The sequence below is a fragment of the Fistularia commersonii genome, chromosome 30, assembly GCF_037954325.1.
Source record: "Fistularia commersonii isolate RoL2024-O1a breed Wild chromosome 30, RoL_Fcom_v1.0, whole genome shotgun sequence".
In the NCBI taxonomy this organism is placed as follows: domain Eukaryota; kingdom Metazoa; phylum Chordata; class Actinopteri; order Syngnathiformes; family Fistulariidae; genus Fistularia; species Fistularia commersonii.
In genome coordinates this window covers 8,756,825-8,772,470 of record NC_141313.1, presented here as the reverse complement: position 1 = coordinate 8,772,470, position 15,646 = coordinate 8,756,825, and the positions used below count along the sequence as shown (strand labels likewise).

At 44.8% G+C, this 15,646-nt stretch overlaps 1 protein-coding gene across 1 annotated transcript in view; it reads right to left on the bottom strand.

Moving 5' to 3' along the window:
• The window catches only part of pkhd1l1.1 (PKHD1 like 1, tandem duplicate 1), a 41,639-nt gene extending 27,833 nt beyond the window's left edge, over positions 1-13,806 (bottom strand). Inside the window, exons 1-32 of the mRNA XM_086178259.1 lie at positions 13,763-13,806; positions 13,559-13,633; positions 13,359-13,436; positions 11,656-11,800; positions 11,468-11,576; positions 11,330-11,387; positions 11,153-11,246; positions 10,484-10,537; positions 10,245-10,318; positions 10,078-10,120; positions 9,770-9,840; positions 9,573-9,683; positions 8,221-8,313; positions 7,560-7,825; positions 7,325-7,416; positions 7,072-7,231; positions 6,694-6,829; positions 6,478-6,621; positions 6,236-6,390; positions 6,020-6,130; positions 5,720-5,869; positions 5,513-5,637; positions 5,263-5,426; positions 5,000-5,166; positions 3,328-3,460; positions 3,079-3,233; positions 2,437-2,559; positions 1,924-2,029; positions 1,659-1,766; positions 1,425-1,586; positions 1,169-1,290; positions 914-1,046 (exon numbers count right to left, since the gene is read on the bottom strand). Coding sequence (XP_086034385.1) covers positions 914-1,046; positions 1,169-1,290; positions 1,425-1,586; positions 1,659-1,766; positions 1,924-2,029; positions 2,437-2,559; positions 3,079-3,233; positions 3,328-3,460; positions 5,000-5,166; positions 5,263-5,426; positions 5,513-5,637; positions 5,720-5,869; positions 6,020-6,130; positions 6,236-6,390; positions 6,478-6,621; positions 6,694-6,829; positions 7,072-7,231; positions 7,325-7,416; positions 7,560-7,825; positions 8,221-8,313; positions 9,573-9,683; positions 9,770-9,840; positions 10,078-10,120; positions 10,245-10,318; positions 10,484-10,537; positions 11,153-11,246; positions 11,330-11,387; positions 11,468-11,576; positions 11,656-11,800; positions 13,359-13,436; positions 13,559-13,625 — 3,709 coding nt within the window. The 5' untranslated portion in view covers positions 13,626-13,633; positions 13,763-13,806. The remainder of the gene's footprint in view (positions 1-913; positions 1,047-1,168; positions 1,291-1,424; positions 1,587-1,658; positions 1,767-1,923; positions 2,030-2,436; positions 2,560-3,078; positions 3,234-3,327; positions 3,461-4,999; positions 5,167-5,262; positions 5,427-5,512; positions 5,638-5,719; positions 5,870-6,019; positions 6,131-6,235; positions 6,391-6,477; positions 6,622-6,693; positions 6,830-7,071; positions 7,232-7,324; positions 7,417-7,559; positions 7,826-8,220; positions 8,314-9,572; positions 9,684-9,769; positions 9,841-10,077; positions 10,121-10,244; positions 10,319-10,483; positions 10,538-11,152; positions 11,247-11,329; positions 11,388-11,467; positions 11,577-11,655; positions 11,801-13,358; positions 13,437-13,558; positions 13,634-13,762) is intronic.
• Between the last annotated feature and the right edge of the window lie 1,840 nt (positions 13,807-15,646).

The following is a 15,646-nucleotide window of genomic DNA, read 5'->3' as shown; positions in this document are numbered from 1 at the left end:
TTTTTCCATGACCCTCGGCCACGGAATTGCTACTCAAACAACGCGGACATAACCAGTCAGCGTAAAAGCTCACTTCAAGGCAGTACAATCCAGGTACAACGGGTACCAAGGTATTCAACCAATCACGCTGGACAGTCATTCATTCATTATCTATACTGTTTACTGCGCACTGAGAATCGAGGGGGTGCTGGAGCCAATCTAAGCTCTCATTGGGCGAGAAGTGAGGTTCACTCTGGACCAGGCGCCTGTTTACCACAGGGACCCATACGGAGACATACAACCATTCATTCATTCATAATACATCAGATGGAGGCATAAAAACATTCACTCTCATTTGAGAGTGCATTTATGACATCATATATAGAGATGTATGATCATTCACCCTCTTAATCACAGGGTCTGCAGTGAACCTAATGCATGTTTTTGGACTGTGGAAGGAATCTGGAGAAATCTCTCAGAAACAAGGGTGAACATGGAGACGCCACACAGGAAGGCCCATAGTTGAAATTGAATCAGGCACCTTCTTGCATCGGGGCAGAAGACCTAACCACAGCGCCACCGTGCTGTCCACTATAAGATATTTTATTTCTGAAAATGAATACATGCTGTATTCCCCGTTTACCTTGTTTACTGATTTAATTGAAAAATTTAACTTTGCGTAGCCATGTTTTGAAGCCAGCTATTAGCCTGTCAGAGCTGAAGGTCCTTCACGCAAGATGGAGCTGAGCTCCACCACCGCCCTGCTGGGGAAAATATTTGCTGGCTGACACAACAAAAGTAAATGACAATACACTTTGACGGCAGAGGAGCATCATAGAGGGATTACCCGGCGAATTCCAACAACACACTGATACAGAGTTCAAACTGTCACGGTGGCACACACACATTTGAAGACACACAGCTCCTCGCTTACCGGTCACAGTGGTGGTCTCGGGGCTCAGGCTGGAGATCTGGGGCGTGAGGTCGCTGTCGTAGGTGAAGGGGCTGCCGGCCGTTCGACTCATGTTTCCCACCGTCACCGTGACCTCCTGCGATCCCTCCACCCCCTGCAACCACATGTGAATGAAAGAGTGAATGGTTGTGTCTGACAACTGGGATGGGCTCCAAAATAGCCTGAATAAATAATGATAGAAATAAAAAAAAAAAAAGGTAAAAAGTTGAAATGTACAGCCGGCGTCCTGCAGTTCAGCTCGGTGTTGGTGGCGTGGACAAGAGTGCAGTCCTCGCTGCCAACAGTAACCACGGTGTCGTCACTGAAGCCGAAGCCGGTCACATTCAGCAGCGTGCCTCCTGTCGACAAGAGCTCCAGTAATCAAACTCTTTATAATTGTGAGACTGTTGATTATAACTTACATCTTCACTGTTATTTTATTCAATCCCAAGCAATGCCAGAATTATTAACGGAATATGACGTGTTTTCAGACCTGCCAGACTTCCGGCCATCGGGGAGAAGGACGAGACAATGAGCTGGTAGGTGAAGTGGATGTCACCGCCCGCGAAGCCAGCGTGACCCAGGGAGGGGAAGTTGACAGAGACGGCGTAGGTCCCGGCGCTGGCGGCACCCAGCCTGCACACCAGCGTGCTCTCTGACACCCAAATGGCAAAATTATGTTTCGTACAAAGACTCAAACCCTCATCACCGGGCGGACTTTACTTACCGGTGACTTCTTCGACCAGGCATTCGGCTTCTCCGACCACGATGGTGGCATTTTCGTCACCGAAGCCGGTGCCGGTAACGGTTAGGAGGGTTCCCAGTCCGTTGGATCCTGACAACAACAACAACAACGTATATTTAAACTGTTGCTACAACTGCCGATGTCAAACACTCAGCATTAATGGAAACACAACAAACACTTGGACTTTTTATTTTTATTTTTTCAAAACTTCCAAATGCTGAATGATATGACGTATTAAAATGAGCACCTTCAGACGGGGTAACTGCCGTCACCAGCGGGGTCTGCTCCTCGGACCACTCGAAACCGCAATCTCCTGAACACTTTGATGGGATGCCGTTGATGAGGACCTCCACCTGCGGCAGCATCACAAGAATTCGCAGACATGATATCGATTTTACTGGATCGAGTTAAACGTCGTGTTTTTGAGGCCTCTGGCAAGGTTTGCATCGGGGGGACGGTGGCATCCCTCCAATCGGAAGGTTGGCGGTTTGCCTTGGGAAAGTTACTAAACACTCAGGTACTGCCATTTTTTTGTGAATGGTTGAATCGAATCCACTGTAAATTACTTAGACACCATTAGGCACCAAAGCACAACATGAGTCGAAACCATTTAACAAAGTGAGGACTCCAGCTGTCAATCACCTCCCGGAGTCTTTTGTGTTACTACGGATGCCGTGCAACTTAAGTTGCGCCTCCAGGTATGACAAACACAAATGGGACGGTGACAAAAATAAGAACTTGCTCTGTGGGTATTTAGTACCTGCGGTTTGGGTTCCCAAACGCGGAAGAAATCTCCAGAAAGGCTTCGGATAAGCAGTCCTCCTTTCTTCACCTCTGTGGTCGAGACCGTCGCGTTCTTACCCACCACTTGGGAATCGTCGACCTGCAACCGGAAACAGCCAAACAAATGTTTCAACTGAGAATTTTTTGAGCCACATGGAGGGAGTACTTTGAACATATTGTTATCCAATTTTGATGTCAACAAAATAGCACAAATTAGCATACTCTGGGAGTATAGCAAGTAAACTTTGGGGTTTTCTACTTTGTGTCCAGTTAGTGTTATTGTAAGTTGTTATTTTATGTTGTTTCCTCCCCGTGGGTTAGCTTGTGGTGGCAGAGAGATGGCGGCTCCTCTTCTTCCTCAAGGGTACTACAATAATTCGCATCCCTGTAGTTGCAATACTGCAAACCCCGCGTTCTGTATTCACTACCAGTTCAGTTACGGTGAAGTTGAAGTTGCAAACTGGCGTGAAACTTCATCGAATTCGACAGAACATCATGAATATTTCGACTGAGTTCACCTCTCTTGCTGTGTGCTGTGTCTGCCGGTAACTCTGCTGCCAATAACAGGTGAAGACTGACAAGGGGATCGTCAAAGTAGGAGATAAAAACGAAGCCTGACCTGCATGAGTGGGTGATCTCCAGGGCTTGTGAGCCACTCTACACTCCAGCTGGGGTCCCTGCAGCTTCCCAACCTTTGCACTTTGACCTGACCCATCCCTGCGATTCCCTCCAGAGCATACTTGAGGTCCTCTGCACTGATGTCCACTGACAAACCTGGAAAAAAACAAAATAGATCACAACACTAGTACCTCAAGTGGCCATTTGTTGGTGTTTTACTTTCTATACTCAGTCCAGAAGCTGAAGCTACCTTCAGCTCGTCCTCCATGAATCTCCACATCGAATGTGCCGTCCAGAGGTGGGGTGGCTCGGTACGGGCGAGTAACGGTCGCAACAACTTCCTCTTCCTTGTACTCGGTCATGTCCTCAGCGCTTTCGGACATCTTTGAAATCAAGGTAGGAAAAGAAGAAGATTACGTTTTGGCAAGAAAAACACTTCTTCGTTGGTGGAGCAAGAACCAGTCAATTAATTTCAAGAGCTCTTTTTAAAAATCTGCAAGTTTAGTAGTTTTGGAGGATTATCTCACTGACAGCCGGGATAGGCTCCATGTCATCCGGATCATCACCCTGGTCTACCAGTGTAACGGTACTGGTCTGCCAGGTGCGACTGGCATCCCACCCCACCATAGGAGCCAGCTCACCACCAGGTGGTGATCAGTTGACAGCTCTTCCCCTCTCTTCACCCGACACCCGAGTGTCCGGGACGTGCGGCCGCAGGTCCAACAACACGACCACAAGGTCGATCAAAGAACTGTGGCTTAAGGTGTGTTGGTGCCAAGTGCACAAATGGACACCTTTATGCCTGAACATGGTGTTTGTTATGGACCACCCTTCTTGGGGTCCCAAAAGGGCTTCTACAGAGTGCTCCTACCATGGACTCCTTCGTCCTACTGGGAGACTTCAATGCTCACGTGGGCCATGACAGTGCTACTTGGAAAGGAGTGATTGGGAAGAATGGCCCCCTGATCTGAACCCGAGTGGTGTCTTGTTTTTGGACTTCTGTGCTCGTCACAGATTGGTAAAATGAGCTGTTGTTGGGTGCATAGCCACAAACAACAGTCAGAACCCATCACCCCAGGAGAAGGCGGAGGGAGGCTACCTTCTCGTCCACCATGTTAAACCCCAACATACAGGCGCAGAGTCGAGGAGCAATAAATATACCTGTCTGGCGCATTATTGAACTAAATATTCTGTTGAATTAAAGGACTTAAGGACTGGATGTGCATGTAATCAAAGGATCGGCCATCTAAAATGTATGACTTTCTATATGTAGAAAACAGGTAAATAAGTACAAAGACTGCGATGATAGCTGTTGAATCCCTTCTGTAATAATTAACAATCAACCACAATCAACTAATCTGTGATATTCTTCATATACTACAAATTTACTATACATACTATTATGTCATGTGCAAAGGAATTCTGGTCACAACAGCAAAAGGTTACAGAAGTCGTTACAGGAATTGGACAGTTACTTCTGAAAAGTGATCTGCGTCCTGTCTGGTAAACGACTAAAATGAGACATGACGCACGTTCAAGATGTTCTACAAGTTACCTCATATGGCAGTGGGGATATGAGTGAGTCAACCGCCTGGTGCCAAAAGTGGAAGTGGCATCATTGTAATCACATGACATGTTTCTTTTTATTTTGTCTTGTATTGCAAAGACCCAGGTTTGCTCACTGGCCCCACACATTTCTTACAGGCAAGTAGCAATAGCTGCGTTATTGCATTATTTGCAAAGTTTCGGCAAGTGTTTGTGTCACTCACTCCCCTGTCATTTGCTCACTGCATGCTGTATCCTAATTTGGATAAGGAGTCATGGTTTTAAATATCTCATATGTATTCCAAACCCCCTTATGAGATCAACATTGCTGCACTAAAAGGAGAAAAGTGCAGAATTAGCAGACAAGAGTCATTTACCTCCATGAAACCCACTTCCAGGAGGGGGAACCCAAAAGCGCAGTCCATTGGTGTTGCGGTGATCTCATAGATGATCTTTGACGAGTTTGAATGTTTGGAAACATGGATGGCGTCGAAAGAAAGGCCGGATTTTTCAAAAGGTGGAGGTCTCCTTTTCATGGGAACCGCTATGGGAAACAACACAAATTCCCCATACGGATCATTTTACATCATAGATTCAAAATGAGTAATAGGAAATCGAAACTGCTGTTCGTTCGTTGTACCATTTTCATCATTTGTGGTCGGGGTCCTTCCAATGTGAACCACATCCACGTAGAAATCTTCACCGGAGTTTTCTCTGTAGAGGTTAAGCTCCAGGAGAGTGTATCCGCTTCCGATGTACACGGCCTGCAGAGGGCTCTTCAGGTCTATACATTTGTAATTCCAGCTGCGAAACAATCCCACTGCGTGTTAGATACATTCTACAAATACCTAAACATATCTACAACGTAAAAGACGGACAACCCAACTGACTCGTGGCCTTTGGTAAAGATAGTCTGGATCTCTGTTGTCAGTATCTGATTTTGGCCATTGGCGTCACGGTACGAGAACCTTATCCTGATTTCATCTTTCAAGATTCCCTTGTACGCGAAGCAAAGCTGTTGAGAGATGAAAGAGCAAGCTGTCAAAACATTTGTGAGTACAAATATGAACTGGCCACCGAACAAGTTCCTTATTCACCATGGAATACTGGTCCAAAGAAACCGGACCGTAGGGGGTGCCGGACTCTGTCACGTGATTGTCCTTGAAGAGGATCTCAGGGTTCTTTAGCGACCGCGTGCCGCAAAAAGCGGAGTTTCTCACAAGCGTTCCTCTACTGGCCTCGGCGTACTGGGATTCGTGAGAAGTCAGAGAAAGACAAAGGTTTTACAGGTGTGACTTGCTGAGCCGTATGGTTACACATTGTGTTCCCATCGCTATGGTTACAGGCGTGCTGTACATTTCTGTGTTCATATTTTTTATTCTCTTGCCCTCACTGACCTCTCGGTCATCGTCCTCGAAATCATTGAAGTACTTCACGAGGCTTCCCTCCAGGGTCAGAATCTCAGCGGGACACTCTGCCTCCATCATGTCCTCCAGGGCTCGTTGGACCTGCTCAGTTACATGGACGGCCGGTCAATTCGGAAATTCGCTCACAAAAATCGGTGAGGGTGAATGGAAGTGAGATGAAGGACTTGGAGAGATTTTGTAACACACCTCAGATCCATTTGCGCTGAAGGCGATGGGTTTTGTGGGAACCCCACCCCAAAGCAGAGTGAAAGTCTCCATGCTGCTTCTCCCCTTGGCAACTTCCTCAACGGTGATGTTGGTGTCAGAGCCAAAAACGTTGTAATGGAGTGGTCTGAAATCACCTTGGGTAAAAATCAATAAATGAATAAATAATTCATGCACTCATTGCGCCTCTCAAGCTAGCGGTTGCAGGAACTGCAGACTCTTACCTCTGTTGGAGTTGAATGTGACAGTGAAATGAGACCCTTCGCTGTCCTCCACCTTGGTGACCTCCACGCTGTCTGGCTTGATGGACCACAAGTGGTTCAGAGCTGTTTCCACCATGTCTGCCGAGGCGCTCACAGGGATCGGCCCTGAAGTTAACATCGGAGATTCAAATTAGCAAAAGTAATACGCTTATGCATTTTCAGTAATGACCGATTTACCGGTGGTCGCTTGGCCGTAGCCGAGCGTGAAGTAGGTGCTGGCGCACAGGTGGCTGAGGCAGTTGCTGCTGACGCTCACTCGCTGCACCTCCATGCCTGGGTCAGCACCTGCAGGCAGAGATTCGAAGGTGATCACCTAAAGGGACCAAAAAGAAAGAGATTAGGGGAGACGTGAAGGTGGTGAGACGTCAGAAATTTCCGCTACTTGAACAGGGCGAGACTTTGCTGACTAGGACAAGATCTATTGCACAAGATACCTTAATTGTTAGGGGACTTATCTTCACCGCCGGCCATACCAATGTACTGCGGACTAATCCACTTTTCACATTCTACCCCTTCGAGGTAAGGGTGAAGGCATCGTGCAACCCTCAACATTACCTGCTGTTCATTATACACGTCGTACTCCGCCCTGATCTCCTGAACCTCATTGACGGCATCGTCTGTCTGGTCTTCGGTGAATGAGCCGCCCTCTTGGAACATGGCGATGTTGAGGCTCGCAAGGCCATGGTACTCCTGTTGCAGAATCTCCATGTAGTAGCTACGGAACATCATTTTTACGGTCACAATGGCAAAGGAGTTGCTATTTGTGCAATTTGTATTTTCAGAAACTTCTATGAACTGCTACACTTACGCAGCACCCTTCTCGAGGGTCAATAACCTGGACTTTTGTGATGGCAGTATCAGGTAGTTCCTGACATAATAAGGCTGGTAAGCCACTTTTTCCTGACGAGGGTCGAAAAAAAGTCACAGATAATGGAGTTATAGTGAGCAGTCCTGTTCTCACACAGAAATACATTTGTTACTAAAAATGTGTTCTGTGAATTTTTCGTGAAATATTTCACAAGCATTTGTGAAAATAACCATACCATGTTCTCGGGGTTGCTGGAGTTGCTTAGGTAGAGCTCACATCGGTCATCACAGTGGAGGTAGATGTTGTAGTTGCCACTGGCTGGAGGCACCAAGAAGCCACGGGTCCGTGTGGTAAAAAGGTCAAACTCCCTGGCAAAGATGCGGGGCATGGAGTCGATCCACTCGGACCAGTAGCCGTTGTCGTCGCTGCTGTATCCCCATATGTCGGTCAGGTAACGGGGTCTTGTGTTGTTCCACACCTCCATCCTCAAGCCTCTGCTCCCTGGGTTCGATAGGAATTAGATTAAGTCTATTTCAAATACATACCGGTACATTTGATGTAAAGATAACAGATCTGAATCAAACACAGTGCAGAGTCGAATGCCATCATGGCGGCATTTTTGTCGTGTTTATAGATAGAAATTCTTTCAACGCATTATAAATGTATCCTGTCAAGATAAACGTCGGAAAAAATCGACTATCTTGTTCCTCATCTCTCCGTGCTGCATCAACGTTCGTGGAGAACAAAAGAAAGAAAAGAACAAGAACTGTTGGATAAATTTCAAAGTAAAAGCCTTTGTTGATGGGTACAAGGGCAGATGCCTTGGATGCTTTGGCCCATTGACTGTACATTTAAAAAACAAACAAAACAAAGAGGGGATTTTTTTTTTGTCTCACCGGGGTAGATCGTCATGTTGTTGCTCAATGGCTTGTCGGCAGTCCTGCACGTGATTCTGTTGTCAGACACGTGCTGGATTTCACAAGGCGTGCCTGGAGGAGAGCATCGCGTAACAGAAGGAGGGTGTCAGTAAAATCCAGCAACTAAGATAAGACCAATGTAGTGGTTAGCAGTTAGCATTTAGCAGATGAACTTCACTCCTGATTCGTTTGAGAGAGCTCGCAACTCTAAGCTGAGGTTCGGAAATGTTTGCCATCCCTGGAGTGCAAAGGTGATCCACGGCCGCTTCGTATTGGACTTTTCTATCATATCCGATTTGATCTATTATTCTACAATTAAGCTATTTTTAGCATCATTCTTTCATTCATTGTCTGCAGCATACCAGAGGGACAGGCTGGCGTCTATCCCAGATCAAACTGGGCGAGACCAACGGCACATATTTTACTTTAGAAAAATCACACGGCACCACCAAATAAATACGCCAAAAATGTTTTTAAAGAAATAGAAGAAACTGTAGTCTCAATTTACTTAATTTAAAAAAACATTTAATTTTTCTGTCTGTCACTGCATGCTGCCCACATAGATAGACATACAAAGACGCATTTGCGTTGAATAAATAGTTTTTGGACCAATCAGGTGAAAGTGGGTATTTTTGATCTCTCAAGGCGCTGGTGTGCAGCTGCACAGTGGTTGGGAAGCACTGATTTAGAGACAAACAGCCATTCCCTTATTCATCTACTTGTCTCTAAGGTCTCCAATGAAGCCTTCTGCATATTTTGGACATTGGGAGGAAACTAGAAAACCCATGCAGACACAGTGAAAACTTGGAGAGTCAACACAGAAAGTCCCCCAATCCGTGGAAACAGAACCAGCAGACCTTCTTGTTCTGAGTTGGAAGCACTAACCACCGAGCTGCCCTTGGTTTGACCTTTTGTAGCGCAATCATGCTATCTTTAGCATGTTGACGTCCTCAGTTCTAGCTCTGCATCCCTCCCTTATTGCTAGCGTGAGTCTCTCTGGGCCTCGGATGTGGAGTGTGACTCAAACAAGTAGACGAACAAGCTATGACAGTTTGTCACGGTCCGCTGTGAGTTTGATGTTTCAACAGATTCTTCACCCCCCCCCCCCCCCGGTTATGACTCGACACTCATCTTTTGTCGTAAGGAATGCTCACGTACTATTTTGTTGAGCAGGATTATCTCCGTGTCGAGTCTCGACATCTCAGCTGAGACCGTCGTGGACTTTTGTTTTGGCGGCGGAGGCGTGTGAAACCCGTCTGGTCGCACTGAACAGTTTGTATGCAATGTCAGCTGGTGTGTTTGTGTGTTTCCACTCTCGTGGTGATAATTACCTCCCACGAAGACACGCGCTGGCAGGTCAGTCTCATCGAAGTGGCGGCCGTGGACGGTGAGCAGGGTTCCGCCTAAGATGCTGCCGTTGGCTGGCGTGACCCCCGTGACCTCTGGGACCAAACACAAGATTTGCAGATTAAATGTCGCCGCTCACCCTCCCCATGAACAACTCCCTCCTTCCCGTGTCCTAACACACCTGCAAATGTCTGGAACATCGAGAGTTTGTTGAGCGACGAAAGTCGAAACAGTTTGTGCTCCGGCAAACTCCTGTGTTGGAGGAGAGATGAATAAATCCGGTTACCGATGCGGCTCCAGAATGACCGGGGTTAGAAATAAAAACACCCAGCAATCGATCGTAATTCATTCTTAAAGGCACAAAAGTCTGAGACTCTTGGTCTTGTGTAGGACAATTAATGCTAAAGACCCATGTATAACCCATCCTTATCCACTTATTATCATTTTTTGAACGGGAAGATTTTCTTATTTTCATTTTTTGCGCTTTACCTTCCAAAGTCATTGTCCAAAATGTAAGACAAGTTGTGATGCCCTGTGGGAGGAAGTTGGACAAGATATTTATTCAAACAACGGTCTAAAAAACGTAGATTCGTAACATCCAGCCCCCCCGACAACAGACAAAACAACAAATTGAAAGAAATTATAGAAACGCTTACCGACGTATGTCCCGGTCATCTTGCAGCTCATGTGTCCCCAGTGAGACCGCTCGGAATCCAGTCTCAGGTTATACCTGTCAGTTCGTAATGTGTTTATAGCATTAGAAAACATGTTATTACACCACAACTCCAAGGATTTCACCACGTACAGAAGCAGCTATAATGTCAATCTGCGCTTGAATCAGTGATTATTTTTATATAAAAACCTTATAAAAGCAATGTAACACACGTGTACTTACAGCTCATCCGACTCTGGTTTAAGCAACTCACACGGCATCCCTCCCATGTAGGATCTGAAGTCGACAAGGATTGATGGGATAATAATTTTTTTTTATCAGAGAAAACAAATCATTGCGAGGAACATGGGCCAAAGCACAGTGGCGTGATTGAGGCAGCGGGATAGGATAGGATGGGATAGGATAGGATAGGATAGGATAGGATAGGAAAGGATAGGATAGGATAGGATAGGATAGGATAGGATAGGATAGGAAAGGATAGGATAGGATAGGATAGGATAGGATAGGATAGGATAGGATAGGAAAGGATAGGATAGGATAGGATAGGATCTTATTGATCCCCATAGGGTAAATTCATTGTCACAGCAGTGCAACAATATCAATATCAATATCAATATCAATATCAATATCAATATCAATATCAATATCAATATGAGTATAAATAAAAAATAGAAGGAACATGGATATAGAAGAAATAAGTGACGACAACAACAGCATGGATAAAAATAGATAACAGAATGAAAAAAAACCACAAGGGAAAAATTTGATAATTGGGGTGAGAATGAAGTGACAACAACAAGGATAAAAAAAATAAAAAAAAAACAAGGGAAAACTGGATTTGGTCCAGGGTCCAAATAATGCAGGGGGCCAATTCGCCGCGGGTCCTCGTACCTCAGAACCCGCACGTTGAGGCCGTTAGAGCTCTTGGCGGTGTTGCTCCCGTACACGTCCGTATAGATCCGTCCCCACAGTGTCACCAGCGTCCCTGCATCGGTCGCAGAAAAAATTTAATTTGACGCCTGGATCGATGTCGGTGAACTCGTTCTCAGCTGAGGTCGGGGGCCGCACCTGGGGGCCCGCTGAACTGGTCCAGGCTGACGATGGTGGGCGTCCTGTACCAGACCGTCTGAGAAGAGGAAGCGGGAGGTACAGAGACGCTCAAAATATAAAAGAGCAATGTCCGTGTTAAGGTGTTATTACGCTTACATAGAGGCTGCAGTGGTACGGCCTGTAGTGGCCTCTGCAGATCCGGCTGTCAGGAATAGGGGCGCCGTCCACGCTGACGTGGGCCACGTACTGTCCGGGGGGCATCGGTCTGCGGGGTAAAGAGCGCGGCGGGGGTTAAACCTGTCCAGCTGAGCGCGTTGAAGGCGACAGAACTCGAAGATGGCGACCTGGAGTAACACATGATCTGGTTGCCGTGCGTGGAGTCCCTCTCCACGTCGCAGGGGACCGACAGGGTTTCCGACACCAGGGTCACGCGGTTGCCGAAGCTGTCGTCTTTGGGGTTGATCTGAAACTGCCCCTCCTGGGCAAAGCCTGGAAGAAACACACAAGATTGGCAGTTTTAAAACGGGAAGAAGAGCCTCGTCTTCCTCACTGGCAACGGACAAATAAAAAAATGATCGCAAAATGGGCAGTTGGAGAGGAGGATATAGTTCAGCCTATCAAAACTTTATGTCAGGTCTGGACATTGGTTTGTTTAATATTGGTTTCTATGTTTTTATGTATGCAAACACACATACATATAGACATATCAGTGACGTGCAGTCAGGGGAGGCAGGGAGAGGCCGTGCCTCACTTGCCAATCTTGGAAAGAAAGAAATGTTAAATGAAAAAGAGAATTAAATGGTTATATTTATTAGTGATTTGCACTATAAAGTTATTTTTTAACCGAAGGACGCCACGGGAAACTTTTATAATCAAGTTATCGATGCTTTTGTTCAGAGGGAACGACGCAAGGACTTCATTGATCAGTAAACGTAAGACCATAATAACTTGTTTTTAATTAAATGTGCTTTTTTGTGCGCAACAGTTTGTATGCGTGAAGAAAGCTGAAAGAGATTTTAAACACAACCTGTTTACTGCTGCCTATCAAATTGTGAATAAGCTACTCTGTGAGATTCATCTGTTTGTAAATCTGATCGTGATGAAGTCAGTGCCTCACCGGCCATGAACCTCACTGCACCTCACTGACACATACAGAATAGATAATAAGAATAATGCATTTTATTCGAAGTTACCTTTACTTCACACCCAAGGACACTTTATTGACACGCGCAAAAAAAAACTACACGTTAGTAACTGACGAGTAACCGGTTAGCAGAGCGTTCACTCAGCATTGGTATGGGTGCGTAAATGAAATTTCTGATTGAAGAAAAATAAAAGACTTTCAAGAGGAATTTTTAAACACATGAACAGAGTGTAAATGACGGATTTATGACTACTGTAGCTACATGCATACATACATGAGGAGAAACTAATCAGCTATCTGCCTTAATTTATTCATTCATTCATTCATTCATGCATTATCTATACCACTTATCCTGCAGTCATGGTCGCCGTGGGGATGGAGCCGATCCCGGCTGTCGTCCGGTGAAAAGTGGGGTTCACCCGGATCGATCGCAGGGCCACGGCGAGAGACATACAAGCACTCACTCACTCATTCACGTCATGTAGAGACATCCAACTGTCAGCTCTTATTCAAATTCATAAAAACCAACAATTATTCAACCTCTCATTCACACATCCGGCCAATTTCAGGGGTCTGTAATGAACCTCCTTTTTTTGGATAACTCGGATTCAAAAACAGATATAAATCACTGAAATTACTGATAATTTTATCTATAATTATAATGTATAAACTATGAAAAGTACTTAATATCTAATCTTTAAACACACCCTTCCCATCAGACTCCTGTAGAACTTGCCGAACATTTGTTTCTCCGTTGCTCAATTGATGTAAAAGTGACAGAATCTTTCAGAAAGGAGGCCTGTGTGTGTGTGTGTGTGTGTGTGTGTGTGTGTGTGTGTGTGTGTGTGTTTTTGTGTGTGTGTGTGCGGATGTGTGTGATTGACAGGCGGCGGCCGCTCGTACCGGAGCCGTGGATGGTGATGCGCGTCGCTCCGTTGGCGCTTCCACGACGTGGACTGATGTAATCAATCTCCTGGGCGTCTGGACACACACACACATACACACACACACACACACACACATGTATTAGCTTTATTTATTTCTATTTCAATTAAGCAATATATTTAATACATTTTTAACTTTTTTGGGCGGTAGGTACTCACGGCTCAGGGCGCAGCAGAGGCCGAGGAGCAGGGACACCCGCCCGGGCGTCCACTCCGGCCAAGGCATAGCTCCACCTGGAGCGCGCACACACACACACACACACACACACACACACACATATATATATATTTACTTTTGGAGAAAAAAAGTGTAAATAATTCCCTAATAATTACTAATTAGTCACAATTTAAAGTTTTCATCACCTTAAGGTCAGTAGGTCCGAGGTGCGTCTTTGTAGGAGGGTCTGTTCGCCCCTCCAGGTGAACTTGCCGTTCCGACGCACAGATTTTTATATTCCCCCAGGTGCTCCTCCTCCTCCTCCTCCTCCTTCTCCTCCTCCTCTTCTTCCTCCTCCTCCTCTTCTCACCTGGTGCCGGCGGGTCGAGTCCTTCCCGTCTGTCCTCCCCGTTCCCCGCCGGTGAGTCACCTCCGCACACTCCGGGATTGCAGAAATCGATAAAAAAAAAGAGGAAAAAAAGAAGGACTGGGTGGAATTGGGGGGGGGGGTATCGATGATTGATCGTCGATTTGGTTGTAGGTGTGGAGCAACACACACCTGTGCTCTTTGATTAAGCGGTGCTTTTTGTCAATTAACGCTCAAATAAGGACGCGCAAGGGCGCACTTGGCTTATTAAAGCCTAATAAGCAGTAATGTGTGTGTAATAACCGAACGCCCACTGACAATTGACGTTTACACGGATTTTGCAGTTGAATAAGGACACAGGACTCCTAATCAGAGGTGAAAAAAGAAATCCTTTTTCACCCTTGAATTCCCCCAAACTGAATCCTGGGACTGAACTCCGAATAACCGGAACAGGTGGTCTCCCCCAGCAAAATGTGATTAAATTAAATACACAAATTAATACACAAATTAATATACAAATATGTTGTAAATCCCGATTACTAGATCTTAATTAAAAGTAGTAAAATGTGCAAGAAAATAAGATTTCTTGTTTTAAACAAGAAAATGTTGAATATTCATGTATCAATGCATAATAATAATTAACCAGCAAATGCAGATTTCTAAATTTATTCATTCGCATAGATTTACTATTCATTAATTCAAAAAAAAAAAAAAGATTTCTTCACTAATTATTCTTCATGCCTTCTATATTATTCAATGTATATGAATTTCTATAATTTTTTTTCAAAGGATATTATATGTAATATGTAAGGCTTTGCTTTGAATGTGCTTCTATGCCCTGATCTGCGTCCTTGGGAGTTGTTGCCCTGGCAACCTCTCAGCTGAGGGGATGAGTGGCAGCGGCTTGGGGAGGAAGCCTGAGGTCACAGGGGTTTTGTAACATCGGGTTATTAATAAAATGTTGCGCAATCAAAAGCAAAAAAATAGTGACTTAGTGGGCATCTGTTCAATCATGTGCCAGGGTATTAAATCAGTCGGGAGTGAAAATGCACTGACAATTTATTTACACATCCAGGAACTGGATGTTGCATTGCCGGAATTTACCTGAAACAAACAAGACCAGGGAGGATGGGGTTTCTGGCACTACACCTTTAAACCAGGACGTCGTACCTTCATGCTGAAAAAGCTACCGATGATTAATCACTCTATCATAATTCAACAACAACTGTGTAATGGAAATTGTATCGTAGTAGTGATCCAATTAGTCAAAAGTGACTGTTTCCTTCTTTTCTCTACTTCTTTGTTCCTTAAAATAGCGGCGTACAAATGAGTAATGATCCCGTACTACAGATTTAACAACTAAATATGTAGTTTACCATAATAAACACTGCTATTAAAATTGAAAATTGAAAATCTGCTATTTCATTTTCCTTTTTTAAAAAACAAATTTAAAAGTATAAAAAGGTTAAAAGGCTAGTTTTCATCGGTGGTCCCTTTTCCTGGTGTAAACAGGAACCCCAGAATAAATATAGTGAATAACAATAATAATAAATATTTGTGATTAATAGTACATTGTGAAGAAGAAAAAAAACACAATAAAAATGTAATAAAATGTAAACTATTTGGATATAATCTAATATGAACACAGCAACAGGTAATAAAAGTTAATGATAAAACTTCAACGATCACACACATGCTAGGTATTTTTTGTCATTTATTTATT